Here is a 15,933-nt window from a genome sequence, read left to right on the forward strand (position 1 = left end):
GTAGCGAATACCCTTTTCTACATTGATATAGCTCAAAGAATTATATTATTTATCAAGTTAAAATATTAAAAATCAAAGTGTTTTATATATCAATGTATTTTCATAGCAACAACACATGGATCATGTTTTGTCGCAACAACGTGTGGGTCGCTTACTAGTAGGCACCATGATGAAATTTATTCTGTCATTTGTATTAGCATGAGCGGGAGTGGAGGGCTGAAAGTGCAATTAACCTAAGGTTGATGGCAAAAAATTAAGGCCAATTAACCAGTGGCGGTGGGGGTGGCGGTGGCGGTGGTTCCAAAACATTCGTTCTGGAACCTTGAAGGCTCTTGAGCCACGATATAGAAGGTGGAGAGGGGAAGAGTCGGGGAAGGAGGTAGAGAGAGGGAGTGGGACAAGGGAGCGAATGAGTGGAGAGAAAAGGCAAAGGGGCGCAATGAGAGCGGAGAGAGGCGGTGAGCGCGGAGAGGACGTCGCTTAATCAAGTAGAAGTTTAGCTTAATTGTGAACGAAGGGCATCGAATTAAATTTAGTAGGTCGAGTAGGTCAAGTTGTTAGGTCCTGTTTCCACGCAGACGGGTGCGGTGGTGATGCGAGCACTTGGGTGGCGGAAAGAGTGTTCACAATTTTGGTTGATTCAAGAAAGTCTGATGCCTGAACTGAATACCAGCCTATGAGTCTCGCACCGTGGGCCTGAACTGAATCACAGCCTAGCTTATGACTCTCGCACTGTGCATCCGGGTTAGTAGAGCGTGTAGGCCGAGTAGCATATACATATCCATATATATATATATACATAAACAAATGGGCAGAGCTAAGTCTGAAATAGTGTGAATCAATACCAAGAGGCAGACAACTCAACAGACTTCAACTTCATGGAGTTGTGTTGGCGTGGCCACTCCAACAAGCTCTTTCTGCACCCTCATGCACCTCTTCTCTTGCATTGCTTCCCTTTCACATTCTGCCCCTCCATTTCTTCCCAACATCAACCCTCCCTTTCAGCTACTCTTACTGTCCCAATCCATCACCATCTCCTTTGCCAACCTCTCACAATTTGCAAGCACCCAGTTCGGATCCTTCGGTTTCCCCAAACTTGCCACCATCAGAAACTTCCTCCCCTCCCCCCTGGAGTTGTCCTCTGCTCTTCAACTCCAAATGGTCTTTTCCCAGACGTCGCAGTAGAAGAACCCAATGCTCGCTTTGGTTGGATTTTACCCTTGAGCCAGACCTTGCCACTTATTAGACCTTTCCTTTTTGCACATCGGAGACTCATCTTCAAGGCATGGGTCTGTACCCTAGTTTCAGTAGTCGCCCTTTTTTTCTTCATTCCTCAAACGGGAAAGCTTTCTAGCCTCTTAGGGAAGGGAGACCTCCAAAACCTTGGCAAACAGTGCTTTTTAATGATGATACTCCTTGCTATAAGGTCTATGGCTCAGTTTTTCCAACAGTCTCTCTTATGGGAGGTGGCCTTGAGAGTGACGTACGATATCCGCTGCCATGTGTTTGAGAATGTCCTTGGGAATGACATGGCGTACTTTGAGAGCAGAGATGGGACAGCTTCAGGCGATATTGCTTACAGAGTGACAGCAGAAGCAGAAGACACTGGTGATACCGTGTATTCATTGCTAGAGGTCAGGATTTGCACTGTTTGCAACAGAGTGTCAACCAGTTAAAGTGATGCATATTATAGCTGTCACAATTGTAGAAACTCGGTAGGAGGTACACTTAGTTTTAGTATGGATTTCTGCTAAAAGTTTTTCCAGCTACAGCATTGTTTCTGTTCAGCTATCACTTCTTTTGCTATGAAGCCCTTGACATCAGCAGTTGTGGTTCACTATAATTTGTTCTTTTGGGTTCTAAGTTTGATCAAAATTGTCTTCGAATTATATCTCGGGCTAATCTTAATTAGTAGCTGCAAAGCTTGGTTTAGGGAATATCCTAGAGGCCAATGATATCAGATAGAGTTATATATCTATGCCCGCCTAATCTAGATTAGTAGCCGTAAATATTGGTTTAGGGGAATCAGCTACAGGCGGGAGTCTTTGCAGCTAAGGATGAAACGTTTGCAAGTCTAGTGCTGGTATGATGTTTGCATGCCACATCAAATTGGTTCCATTTTGCCCCCACTCTCTCCTTCCCCATTTCCCTCCTTCTCTCCCTTCCGCTCTTCTAGCCCCTTTCTCTAATCTGTCTCATACCCCTTTTCTACGCTTTTGCCTCAGATTGGGCTCCCTACACAGCAGGAGGGAGGTCCAGAACACTTACAACAGGTCCTCACATCAGGCTGCCAGCACAGCAGCAAGGAGGAGGAATCGGGGGAGACTTGTGGCTCAGCAGTGGTTGCAGACGGAAGTAGCAAAGAGGTCAAGGATCAAGGAGCAAACAGGTCCTCACCATTGGCTGTCCACCAGAGCAGCAAGGAGGTGTGTTTGCAAGGCATCACTACGCAGCCCATTGAAGCTCTAGGAGAGCACACTTGCTGACAGTATTTTGAAGGTGCCATGAGGAGGTAGGAGAACAGTTCTGTAGTCACAGGGTTCCACATCTAGGCAGAACCTTGCTGCTAGATGGTGGCACACTGTGCACAGCTTTGTACAAGGCTTTTTCCATCTTTGGATCAATCTATATTACTGTTTCTACTCTCTTGAGCCTGGTACAAAAGCTGTCTGCATTTCTCTTGCAAGTTCACACATTAAGGAAAGGTGAGATTTGAATTAGCACTGAGTGGTTTTTGGGCAACATTCACATAATCTTCTGTTGTGGGAGTGTTGGTTGTAGCTAGCAACCCCCACCTCTGTTTTCTAACACCTGCAGTCTTTAGGACCTGCAATTGCCCTTGGATCTGTGACTTTACTGCCGACAAGTACAGTCCCAGACTGCTCCAGTCGGCAGTACTATCTGTACCACATGATGCTGCAGCCCTGCATCGTGTACCCGCTGTTGCCGACCATGTGCCATCCACCCACTACTATGTACTTTTTGATGTGACATCTAATCCTATCTACTCTCCCTTCCTCCTTCCTTCCTACGCTCACTCACACTCTCTCTCTCTTCCCTACTCCCTCCCAATCTCTCCCTCTTCCTACCTCATTCTCTCTCTCCTACCCTTCCTCTCCCTCTTCCCCTCTCACTCTCCCCCTTCTGCTCCTCTATCCCCCCTTTCTCCAAATCTATCCCTACCTCCTTCTCTACATTGGTATCAGAGCTCCGACCCTGGCACCATTGTTTTTCCCATTCACCTTCATTCCGGACTCCAAAAGTAGACCAACGCAAGAGTTAGGAGTCGTATCCATCGTGTACGACCAATGTGAGAGTCTGACGTCCAACGCAAAGTCCAATCGACTATCAAGGTTCACGATTGTGGGGATAAACGACACAGGAGCAAGCAGACAAGCAGGGAGCAGAAGTCATCGATGCTCTTCCCTTCCTACAGCAAATTGCTCAGCCTATCCTAGACGAGTTGCCTGACGATGAACTCAATAAGTGGTGCTCAATCTCGACTCCAACATCAACGACAAATGCTTGCTTAGCCTGAATCGTTCGTTGCGCCTCATGCAGCCCAACACATACTACAGCGACCGGATCCTGTTGTTGCTATTCTCCAACCTGCGTCGCCCGCTCCTCTCCAGTCGTTGCTGCTGCCGTCAGTTCTTCGTCCAAGCCTACGTAGCTCGTTGTTGTTGCTTGCGTCGTCGTCATGCCACCCCCCGCCCGTCTACACGCCTCGCCACCCGTTCCGCGCCAGTCTACGCCATGTGCCGCCGTCCATGCCCACTTGCAACCTTAGCCTCTAAGGTTCCTGACTACAGTGGGTTAGTGGGATTTGCTAGTTGGTTAGGTTAGTTTAGGTTTGGTTAGGTCTAGCTAGTTAGTGGGTTAAGTTACCTTGTTTAGGTTTAATTAGTTTGGTCTGGTTAGGTTGGGTCAAACTAACTAGGGTTGAGTACATCATTGGTTGGTTGGGTTAGACTAACCAACAGTCCTAACTGCCTTAGGAGTCTTAGGTTATTGCTGTACTAATTGTCCTAGGTGACTTAGGGACCCCTTCCGAAAAAAAAGAAAAAAAGAAGAAGAGGGTAAACAGTTCACTTTTAGCCTCTTTTTAGGGACCTTTCAGAGCCCGTTTGGAGCCATTGGCTCCGTTTTGAAGCTTCTTCGACGACCTTTCTTTTGAGCCTCTCCATCGACATTTTCGTGTTTTCCCCACACTATCTCAGGGGCTTATATAGCAGGGTTTTCGTTATCCATTTCTCCTTGCGTACATTCGAGCTCCTCTCTCCAGGGCCAGTCACCATGGCACCGAAGCGTGTTTCTCGTGATATATCGCATGACTCTGATGAGGCTGCTCAATATGAGCAAGTGCCTGCCACAGTGGTTGCATCCACTGGTGGTGCAGAGGTTCCTTCCACTCAACCTCTCTCTCCTGCATCCCGGGAAGTGCAAGCAGCGCAGACGCAATTTCTGATGTCCTTTCCTCTATGCTCCAAGGTGCTTTCCGTCAGATAGGACAGGAGTTCAGCCAGTAGCTTACTACAGCCATGGCTATGCAGGATATAGCTCTTGTCCAGATGGGACAGCAGATTGGTCAGCATATCACATCTGCCATTGCTATGCAGGATAAGGGTAAGCAGCCCGCACCCAGCAAGGGGACCATTTAGACAGTCAGGATGTTTTGTCTGCTCCACGCAGGGGTGTTATGACAGATGCCCGTCGTGCCTATGAGCATCAGTCTTCTGGACCATTGCATGTACCCCAGCTTGGGGATTATCTGGACATACATTTTCTGTGCCACAGAGCACCTTCTTGCAGGATGTTAGGCCATCTTTTGGCTCTCAGCTTTCTGCATCTATGCAAGCTGAGCTCTCTTTTGGGCCGACCCGTTGGTGTGCATCCGACTAGTGCTCCTTTCACTGCACCAGCGAGTATCCCTGGAGTTGGCTTGGGTTTATATGGCAGCCCACACCCCTGGGAGAGAGATCAGTCCTCTTCTCAGCCCTTTGGTATGCCATCATTTCGGAGAGATGCATTTGGCAGAGAGACCTAGCCCGGTCCCTACAGGATCATCCGCAAAGTTGGCGAGGTGGCGTAGGAGTTGGAGCTACCCAGGACCTCCAGGATTCATAATGTTTTCCATGTGTCCTTGCTAAAGCCACATGTCGGACAGCATGTCCAAGTCCTTCCTGAGCTACCACCTATGGATGAGGAGGGCCACATCCTCTATGTTCCGTAGCGCATCATGGGTTTCAGGGATCACGTACTCCGAAACAAAGTCTACACCGAGTATCTTATCAAGTGGTAGGGACTCCCTGAGGATGAGAACTCATGGCAGCCAGAGAGCATTGTCCAGGACAATCCCTATCTCCTACCGGGCTGATTATTATTTGCTGTTTGCTGCACCGATTTAACAGCCCACATATGAAATTTTGAGGGCAAAATTCTATGGGAAGGGATGGCTGTAATGAAGGGGGAGGCCCTTTAGGTGGAAAATGTGGAGGGACTATATAAGTCTCCATCCACCCGCTACTATGTACTTTTTGATGTGACATCTAATCCTATCTACTCTCCCTTCCTCCTTCCTGCCTACGCTCACTCACTCTCTCTCTCTTTTCCCTACTCCCTCTCAATCTCTCCCTCTCTTCCTACCTCATTCTCTCTCTCCTACCCTTCCTCTCCCTCTTCCCCTCTAACTCTCCCCCTTCTGCTCCTCTATCCCCCCTTTCTCCAAATCTGTCCCTACCTCCTTCTCTACACCATGCATGGCCTCTGAATGGCCCCGTCAATCTTGTCTTTCAGCTGTATATGTTCCGTATGACTTTTCTGCCTCTACAGACCGTGTTGCAGCAGATGCACTTGCTGCCTACATGGCAGGCTGCCTGCACTCTCTAATCTGAATTGTTTCTCTCTTGCATCTTTATAAATAACAAGTAGTTTAGGGCCTAGGTTGAAGCCTCATAAAAGTCAATACAAAACGGGATCCATGATCCATGATCCATATCCATGTAACATGATAAAATCATAAAAATAAGTACTATAGTCTATGATGTAGTCAGTACAAAACATGATCCATATCCGATCCAAAAATTTGACAAAAATCCTAGAGGTAAGTGTAATAGCATCATGCATGCTCCAAGAATCACTCCTCAGCATCATTGGCATCCATGGTGTCATCTGTCTCCTCCGACTTCTGAGTGTCAGCCTCAGATGAAGATAGGAGAGGATCCTGCTCCTTTGACCTTGCTGAAGTGGAAGCGATGATCCCCCCCTCGATCTTTGCCTCTGAGAGCGGGTGGAAGAGCGAGTGGTGCGGGTTGATGCTGTCAGCTCCTCATAGAGTAAGGAGCACATATCTTGCTCATCCCTAGTGGGATGAACTTCACCTTTCCAAGGTCGATCTTGTACTTGAGAAGGCTCCGGATACTTGGCATTCCTATCAAGGAGCTGGAGGTTGCAATGATAAAATACCATCCGCTCTAGTTGAGAGGTACTCAACCTACGTCTCTTCTTTATATGGAAGAGTGCCCAAGTGCTCCAATTCCTCTCACATGGACTGGAACTGCAATCTTGAGAGAGCACTCGAATGGCAATGCCTTTCTGTACACATAATTAGATCGTAGAAATTAGAATTAAGTAGAATGTAAGTTGTAACTCACATTGTATTGTTACATGTAGCTGAAACTTGAGTGTATGGGTAGTGAATTACAAGTGTGGGAGCACAATCTCCATACTTCTTCCACCATGAGACATGTTGTAGATGAGTCTTGAAGCTTTGCAGTCTCTTGACCAAAGCTCTCCGTATGGTTGCGGAAGGCCAATAGACATCCTACGGCCCTGCATGTACACGTCACCATTGGATCACCGCCCTGATGTATGTCATGAAGCCATCATCTAGCTCCTCTTTCTCATATTACTCCTCATTTCGCCATAGAGGATGCAATAAATTGGTTCGTGAAACCAATCCCATCGCTGATTCCACACAGCCCTGATCTGCTCAATCGTTTAGAGAACAAACCATGGACAAAAAACAAGAGTCAAGAGTCAAGACCAATGTAAAGCGTCAAGATCAAGACTCAATACTCGAGTGAATTAAAAATATACATATAAGGAAAAACATAAGGAGACTTACAACTCTCCTCTCAAGTATTGTTGCTTGTTGAGAGACTCTCAAATCTTGTCTATGTACTCATGTAAAAGGCCAAGAGTGCTGCCCTCCATGAGTTTTGATCAAACCCTCACCTCTACCCATCACTCCTCTCTCATGACAGCATGCATAGAAGATCTTGCCTTAGGGCTCTCTCTTATCCCACTGAAACCACACATCTGAATACACAGTGCGTACCAACTCTCTCCGAACTCGTAGGAGTCTCTCAAGCATAATAAACGTATATGCAAATCTGGTGGTTGCAGGCTGCAGTAGCTCAAGACTACTATAGGCCCAGAATATGCTCAAAACTTTTGGCCTCTTCTTCACAAATTTGACAATGCTTCATGCAGTGCGAAAGATGGAATGCCACATAAAGGGAATGACACACCGACTGAGGAATGGCCACTCTTTGACTTTGCATATCTGCCCCTCTTTTGTTGCCACTGCTCAACTGAACTAGCTTCCTCGTCATTCATGGCTCCACAGATGAGAATCTTTGGGAATGGCCAAATGCTTTCGCCTCCATTCTTCACAGCTCTCCTTAACATCTTGAGAAACATAGGGCCATGGCCCTACATCTTTGTTTTGCACATGGGTAAGATGGTCCTTCACACTCGTGACACTTCCCATTTTTTTCATTCCATAGAATTTACATTTCCACTTTTTAGAACCACTAGACCCCTTATAGCTCCCCAATTCATCTACATATTTCCAAAATGCATCCGGAGCCATCTAGGCTGAGGGTAAGGGCTGAGAGGAGAACAAGGAGGAGAGGAGAGGGAAAGGGCTGAGGAGAGCAAGGAGGAGAGGAGAGGGCAAGGAGGGGAGGAGAGGAGAGGAGAGCAAGGAGAGGTTGGAGAGGAGAGCAAGGAGAAAAGGAGAGGGCAAGGGCTGAGGAGAGGCTAGAGAGGAGAGCAAGGAGGGGAGGAGAGCAAGGATGGGTTGAGAGGGGGGCTGTAGGCTGAGAGGAGAGCAAGGAGGAGAGGCTGGAGAGAGAGAGAGAGTGGGCTGAGAGGGCTGTAGGTTGAGAGGAGAGCGAGGAGAAGACCGAACAGCAGAGAAGAGAGTCGTGCTGGCGTGGGAATGAGACACAGATTTGGGGCACAATTGAAATTGTTCCTTGTTTAAAAAACGGCGCCAAAACAGTGAACCGTTTCGTGTGCCCAGAAAGGGTGCCCAGAAACACCGTTTCTGGGCACTGTAATTTGCTGGTATGGCTGCCTGTCAGTCCGGACTCCGCTTTGGTTGTTCGCCTCATCCTCTTTCACTTCTTGTCTTCCCTTCTCTTCCTCTTCTCGTCCCTGCACTGGATCGTGCCGCTCTAATACCAAATGTGAAGTTCTAGACTTGTGAGAATGCAAATGTGTGCAATGGATGCTCCTCTCCCCGTGAGCTTCTGCCCCCCCCCCCTCTCTCAGCCAGCCCCCTCTCCCTCTCCCTCTCCCTCACCCTCGCTGCCCCCCCTCTCCCTCTCTCCTCGCCAGCCCCCTCTCCCTCCTCCCTCACCCTCACCCTCCCGCCTCCCCTTCCTCCTCCCCGCCCTCCCTCTCCCCCTCCCCGCCCTCCCTCACCCTCACCCCCCCGCCCCCCGCCCCCTCCCTCCTCCTCCCTCGCCCACCCTCTCCCCCCCCGCCTGCCCACCTGCCTACCCTTCCTCCTCCCCGCCCTCCCTCTCCCCCACCCGCCAGCCCCCCCGCCCCCCTCCTCCACCCCCGCCCCCTCCCTCCTTCTCCCCCCTGCCTTCACACTCCCCCCCGGCCTTCCCTCTCCCCCCTGCCAGCCCCCTCGCCTGCTCTCCCACCCGCCCCCTCCCCTGCGTCCTGCCCCCTCCCTTCCTCTCCCCTGCCCACCCTCTCCCTCCCCGCCAGCCCCCTCCCCCACCCCAACCCCTGCTCCCTCCCTTCCTAATCTGCAGCTCCCCTCCGCCTCCCCCCGCCCCCCTCCCTCCCCCCGTTGCTCCCCGCAGCCTACCCTCGCTCCCCTCTCCCCCCCGCAGCCCCCCCCGCCTCCTCTCCTTCTCTTTCCCTCACTCCTACCCTCTCATGTTCTCCTTCCTCCAGTGCCCGTGTTCGAGGGCGTCCCGGGCAGCATTTTCATGGACGGATCTTTTTTAGTGTTTGAATCGGCCTTTTCACAAAGATTGGCGAATGGATCCCCATTTAGCCAATCTTCGTCCACTTCCACCGGCCGCGAGAACTGTCATTTTTTTAGAAGACGAGTTGCAGCAGCTCAAGAAAGATGTGGAACTAGAGGGCTCCACATCACTTTTCGCCCGCATCTTTGGGTCACATCCTTCTAGATCCAGGCTAGAGACTGGATGCTGGCGGCGTTACCAAGAGATCTCGTCCCACACCTCAGGGATATTCGGCCTTTGGGACGTGGATTCTTCCAAGTGGTTTTCGACTCCCACGAGTCCACAACCCTTGTTCTCAAAGCTAATCCTCTGGCTTTGGGTTCGAGGAGGATCTTTCTTTTGCCCTACACCTTGGGCTTCGATTCGGTTGAGGAGGACAGTCAGGTCACATCACTGTTCATTAGGTCACCTGGTCTTCCTCAGGTCTACCATCGACTTCTTGCTACTATCGGAGGCACATTCGGAGTGGTCACTGAGATCCCCCTCCTTCCTGGCATGCCTTCTTCCTCGGCAGAGACAGTCAGAGTGGACGGGGTGCCTTGAGTTAGGGTCATTGTCTTTGACCCTAACATCTCAGATGACCACATCATGCTTTAGCGTCCAGATGGCTCTCTCTTTCGACAGAGAGTCGAGATTGCAGATAGACAGGACGAGTGTAGGATTTGTAGGACCCTTGGGCACTTTGCTAGAGATTGCCCAAGGAAGAGAAAAAGACCCAAGAGGTCTTCTGGTGCGGCTCCTTCACGTACTACCTCAATTGCACCTCCCCAATGCCTTGTACCACGCACTCTAGGACCACCAGGAGCAGCAGGCGCCTTGCTTCGCGCACCCCAGGACCACCAGGGACAGCAGGGTGCCCAAAGCCCGTAGCACACCTAGTACCACGATGGAGAGCGATCAAAGCGGCTTCTTTATCTCAGGAGGAGACCTTTGATCCGGTTCAGACAGACGCCATCCAGACTCCAGAGGTGGATGTTGTTGCAGCCCTCGACACTACATTTCCACATTAGGAGGGACCTTCAGATGCACCAGCCCGTCACTTTGGTTTTTGATCATGAGGGGGCTACCGATGCTTCTTTCCCTCAGACTGTTTCTACCACAGTCAGGACGACGGAGGGAGTGTATGCACAGATGAGGACTCTAGATCCCCCTTTAGCCCAGCCACAGGCCGCCTCAGCCCCCAGCTCTAGTTCTGCTGATAGAGGCTTGGCAGGTCCTTCTCCTCCATTTTTTAGGAGTGCAGGTCTTCTTCGCACTCCTCGGCTAGGCTTGCTTCTCAGGAATTCTTTTTTGACACTGGCAGATTCAGCGACTTTCATGGATGAGGAGGAGTTTGTGCCCTCCACCTTAGGGGTCCCGGTCATTGGGATTCCTTTGATAGGGCCTCCCCCTCAGCACGTGTGGGGATCCTTTCACCTGTTGACTTTCCTGCCCTCAGCAGGTTTATTTTGGCCCAAGGGAAGCTGGTCTCCTCTACTAGGTCGGGTAAGCCTTTCCATCGAGCATCCTCCTGTCGATGAGGATAGTCAGGTGGAACATACAGAGCCTAGGCGGAGTTCCACACCGTCGCCGTAGGCAGCTGACCCGGAATCAACTTCATCCAGGTGTCATTGGAGGTGCTATTGATATCCTTTTTATCCAGGAACACAAGTTGGATGCCAGTGATTGCTCTAAGTCTGGCAAACTGCTTTCAAGACATACCTTCTGGTCGCTTGCTATGGGCACAAGGGGAGGTACTTGCATTTCGGTCTCTCCTTCTATTCTCCCCTTGGTTGCTGGTCATGGTATTATCTCCCCCTCTAGAGCTCAATGGATCATTATTTTGGTTGGAGGGCGTAAGATTGGTCTTCTCAATTTTTATGCCCCCAACAACAGAGGGGAGCGGGTCTCTTTTTGGAAGGAGTTACTCTCTTGGGCTCCCATTGCAGATTCTTGGATCATTGGTGGCGATTTCAACATGGTTGAGTTGCCATCAGACAAAAAGGGAGGCAGATTGGGTGGAATTCATTCTTTGGAGAGGGCAGCTTGGAATGCCTTTCTCTTTCAGTACAGTGGTAGGGACACTTGGTTTGATGATGCCTTTCATGTTATGCCACAGTCTTTCCTGTACTCTTGGTTGAACAGGAGAGTACACATGCCCATCTATGCACGTATTGACAGATTTTATGTAGACGATTGGGCACTTTACAGAGGTGGATCTGTATGCATTTCTACTGGGGTTTCCACTTCAGATCATTTTCCAGTGGTGTTGTAGATTTTGGAGCCTCATCGGAGAGGACGCTCTGTCAGTGTCAGGATTTCGGATGCTTTTTATGCAGAGGAGAGCCTCACGGAGGATATTTTACAGATTTGGATTTCTCACATGCAGGGTGGAGTTGCCCGCCCATCTCAGGTAGATGCAGCCTTATCCGAAATTAGTGACTATTATCATATAGTCGTTGATTCGAGGAGACGTGAGATTGATATACGCCAGTAGTTAGTGTCCCTACAGAGGGAAGAGCAGAAGAGGCCCACAGATGCTTGGATTGAGGAGCGCCTTGCTGCAGCAAGGGCTCATTTACAGACATTGTTGGATCAGAGAGCAGAGTATGCCTTTCATGCACATGAATCCTTTTGGATTCAGATGGGTGGCAGGGTCAACAAACACTTTTTCTCTACTTATGGGCCCAGACATAGTAGAGATAGTGTCTCGCAGCTTGTTGACTCAGACGGGGTGTTACAGTCAGATCCTCGTGTAGCTTCAGATTTTTTTGTATCCCTTCTTACTGCAGATCCGGGCACATATGCCATAGATGATGCCAGAGAGGATATTTGGCAGTGTATCCCTATATTGGTGAAGGATGATATGTATGTTTCTCTTGATGCACCTTTCACCAATGGAGAATTCATGACTGCATTACTTACCCTTCACAAGGACAAGTGCCCAGGTTCAGATGGACTTACCCCTTCTTTTTTTATTACCTTTTGGGAGCAGATTGGTGATCACATTACATCAGCTCTGTAGGGTGTGTGGGACTCTGGTGAGATGCTTGACTCACTTAGAGATGGTCTCATTCATCTCATCCCAAAGGGGGGTAATAGGAATCTACTGTCACAATGGAGACCCATCACTCTATTGGGCACTTTTTACAAGATTCTGGCGAAAGCCATCAGTCTACGGCTACAGGTTTTTCTTCCAGGTTTGATTCATGACACGTAGACAAGGTTTGTGCATGGCAGAAGTATTTTCGATAATATTTTCTCATTTTGGGAGGCCTCAGATTGGGCCATGCAGAGCGACCAGAGGTTGGCCATTCTACTCTTGGACTTTGAGAAAGCTTACGACAGAGTAGACTGGGATTTTTTAGAGGGTATTCTATCTCACTTTGGTTTTTCAGATGCATGGATTAGAGGAGTATCCTCTCTTTACAGATCAGCCCATAGCCAGGTGCTTATTGGGGGGTAAGAGGGGACAGGTTTCAGATCACTAGATCAGTCCGCCAGGGATGTCCTCTTGTCCCTTTTCTTTTTCTGTTTGTGGCGGAAGCTATGAGTATCTACCTTAGATCTTAAGCTGATATTTATGGGCTGAGGCTTTCTCTCCGCCGGAAAGAAGAGCTCCTGGATAGTGAGTTGGCAGATGACACGGCTGTTTTTTTGGATGCCTCTCTCAGGACACTCACTTCCGTCCGGACAGCCTTGGATTTATTTTGCACGGCTGGAGGTGCACACATTAATTGGCATAAATCCAATGGTTTTTGGATTTGTGATGATGACACCTCGGATTGGGATACTGATATTGGTTTCACTTGGGTACAGGGGGTGTCTCCGTCAGATATTTGGGCTGCCAGGTTGGGGTGGGCATCTCTCCTTCACAACAGTTTGCTCTGCTGTTAGAGAGCATAAGAAGAAAGCTCCTTTTCTGGAGCTCAGCCAAACTTGACTTGGCATCCAGAGTGGTGGTGGTTAGCCAGGTTTTTTTAGCCACAGCATGGTTTGTATGCTCTTGTTGGTGCCACTCTAGGGATTGTATCACTCAGCACAAGAGGCCCGTACGAAACCTCAGAAGAATGAGGTAGAAAGAAACCAAGGCTGAGGCTAGAAATGCCAACTCAACCCTGTAGAGGTCTCAGCAAAGAAGGGAGAGTCTCTCCAATCCCTGAGAAAAGTAACTCTCCTGGAGGAGGCTGCTCGATGGTCGCCCATATGGCCATGAAAGTGTGTACCGTATCTGTCCAAGTACTGGCCCAGGTCTGAGAGGGGTGAACCTGAGAACCCTACATAGCCTCAGTGCATCTGGCTCTCCAAATGTGCCATGCTGGAATGCTAGGCTGCCTTTCAATCTCTTCACGGGTGGACGGGGGAATCCTGCGAAGAGTACTCCTGAAGCTGGCCCATGCTTTCAGGATAGCAACCATAAGAGGGGAAGAAGGAGATCTGAGGTGGACTGTGGTGAAAACCCATCTGGTACTGTGTATCCAATCATCTCCTAAAGTGGGCGTGCGAGACTATATGCATCTGATAAAAGAATCCTTCTAAGGCTCTTGCCCTGGCATAAGTCCTCTCACAACGACCTTGCAGAGTAAGGCTCTACACTGTAGATTTGGGTCGATGATATTCAAACCCCCTTCTTTTGTAGGAAGAATCAAGGTCTCCCAAGCCACCCTAGTTGTAACATCAGTTGTGCCATCTAGACCACTCCATAGCTGTAACGTCAGTTGTGCCATCTAGACCACCCTAGCTGTAAAGGGTGGAACATCAGTTGGGCCCTCCAATGGGGGGAAGAGCGGTCTCATTGACCTATATGCAAGGTGGGAGAGAGATGGCGGATGAATGCAAGGTGAATAGAGAATGCCACGTGAGATTCTCAATGAAGGGGGATACCCCTTCATCAATGTCCCTTGAAATCACTCAAGTTCCATCTTCCCATTTAGACCTGCCCCTATCCTATGACCCATGCACCCACCATTCAATGCACTCTAATGCACCCTTCCCTTTCCTAGTGCCCCTAGGCCCTAGGCACGTGGGTCCACAGCTTTATTAATAAAATAAGTGTTACATGTCCAAATTTGGATGTAGTGGCTCCGGCTCACAGGCCTTATTTACTCAAATGATCCCTGCCATAACAATATCGGTCGGTGTCCATCATAAATACAGGCATATGTTGCACCATCAAATTGGTGCATCATTGGAATAATGTTCTAATGTGTAATCACAAAATGGCCATTTTCCTTCTCATGACACCTTACTCACAGACCAAATCCTCTGTCTATGCAGAAGATTTGCCAGCCTCTCTTCTCCTGGATCTTGCTGCCATTTTCTGCAGTGTCTCTTTCTCTCCCAGCTTTCTTCTTTGCTGCTTTGCTGCCCATGTGTCCGCCCTAGTGCTGTCTGTTGCACACATAGCAGCATGCAAGGCTATTCTTGAACGATGATGCAAGGCATATAATTGTAATTCTTCACACGGATGTGCAACGTTCTTTTCTTTATGGTTACTGTTAGGTTCATTCCAATAACTTGATAACTTTGGAAAATTCAAAGGAAGCATGCTTTGGGTGTTGGGAAGATCTATTGTGATATCATATCTGCTTTTTTTTTTTTGGGGACTGTTTGTTCACTTTCTTGGCTTGTTAACTTTTTTAGTCCAAATCTGTTAGATTATGTATTCAAAAGCTTTTGTATTCTAAAAAGATAAATAAAGGGGAACAAATAAAGGAGAAAAATACCTTGAATATTTGTTGATCTGCAACCTTTGCATACTTAATTGATGATCCTGTCTGAGCTTGCTGTTACACTAATCTTGTTACTTAAAATGAACCCACCTTTTACCATTGACACGATGTGGTGGTCTGATACATGCATTTGTTTTGTAACGTTTTTTGCAGACATTCATACCAAGTGCATTGCAACTGGTAGCGATGAGTATTCGCATGATCTTATTGAGTCCCCTTCTTTCCATCGCAACAATATTGGTGAGGCTGTAAATTGTCAAAAAGTAAGCAGTGCACCTAATAATTTTGAGCACTCTCATTGTTTTTGTTTTATTCTTATGCAGATGTTCTTTTTTGCCGAAAAAACAGTGCTAATTATATTACTTCGAGAACAAGATACAAAAGGTCAGCTTGTAGCTGACGGGCTGCGTTCACAAATCGGACACAGCCCTAAAAGGTAACAGAATAAATCATACTCTCACGGAGGGATAAGACGAGTGTGAATGAACAGCCATCGGGGTGGTGAGTAGTGCCACCGAAGGCCCTGCGAAATCTGCTCGAAGAAGAGGCCCTGTGTGTCCCAAGCCCGGAGGAAGCGTCTCCGCTTCTCCTGACCGGCCCGGGAGTCTCCCTGAATCTGGTCCCACTGGCCTCTGAGGGTATGAATAATCTCGCTCCAAATCTCCGTCATGATCTGGGCAGTCGATAAGGAGGTGCCTCTGAGGATCTGCGCGCAGCGCGAGGTCCAGATGTGCCACCCTGCAATGCTGCCAATAATCTCCCAGACTGGCTGCCTCTCCCGAACTCCTGTATCAGCCTCTGCTAGGTGCTGCGGGATACCCTCGAGCGGCCCCCACGTCCCCTGTGTGATAAGGAAAGTGGGGTCCTGCTGGCATGCCTCGAATAAGTGATGAAGACCAGGTGCGGTGCTGCACCAACAGAACGCGCCCCAAGTGATCAATCCT

At 48.9% G+C, this 15,933-nt stretch overlaps 1 protein-coding gene across 2 annotated transcripts in view; it reads left to right on the forward strand.

Moving 5' to 3' along the window:
* Window positions 1–483: 483 nt before the first annotated feature.
* Window positions 484–15,933, forward strand: part of ABCB29 (ABC2 homolog 12) — a 31,457-nt gene continuing 16,007 nt past the window's right edge. The window contains exons 1-2 of one of the 2 annotated variants that reach the window (XM_087378608.1): window positions 484–1,634; window positions 15,143–15,229. In XM_087378608.1, coding sequence (XP_087234734.1) covers window positions 879–1,634; window positions 15,143–15,229 — 843 coding nt within the window. In that variant the 5' untranslated portion in view covers window positions 484–878. The remainder of the gene's footprint in view (window positions 1,635–15,142; window positions 15,230–15,933) is intronic. The other variant, XM_087378609.1, reaches the window with a different exon arrangement.

The sequence above is a fragment of the Dipteris shenzhenensis genome, chromosome 8, assembly GCF_047967505.1.
Source record: "Dipteris shenzhenensis isolate YYH24624 ecotype China chromosome 8, Dip_SZ_1.0, whole genome shotgun sequence".
Lineage (NCBI taxonomy): Eukaryota > Viridiplantae > Streptophyta > Polypodiopsida > Gleicheniales > Dipteridaceae > Dipteris > Dipteris shenzhenensis.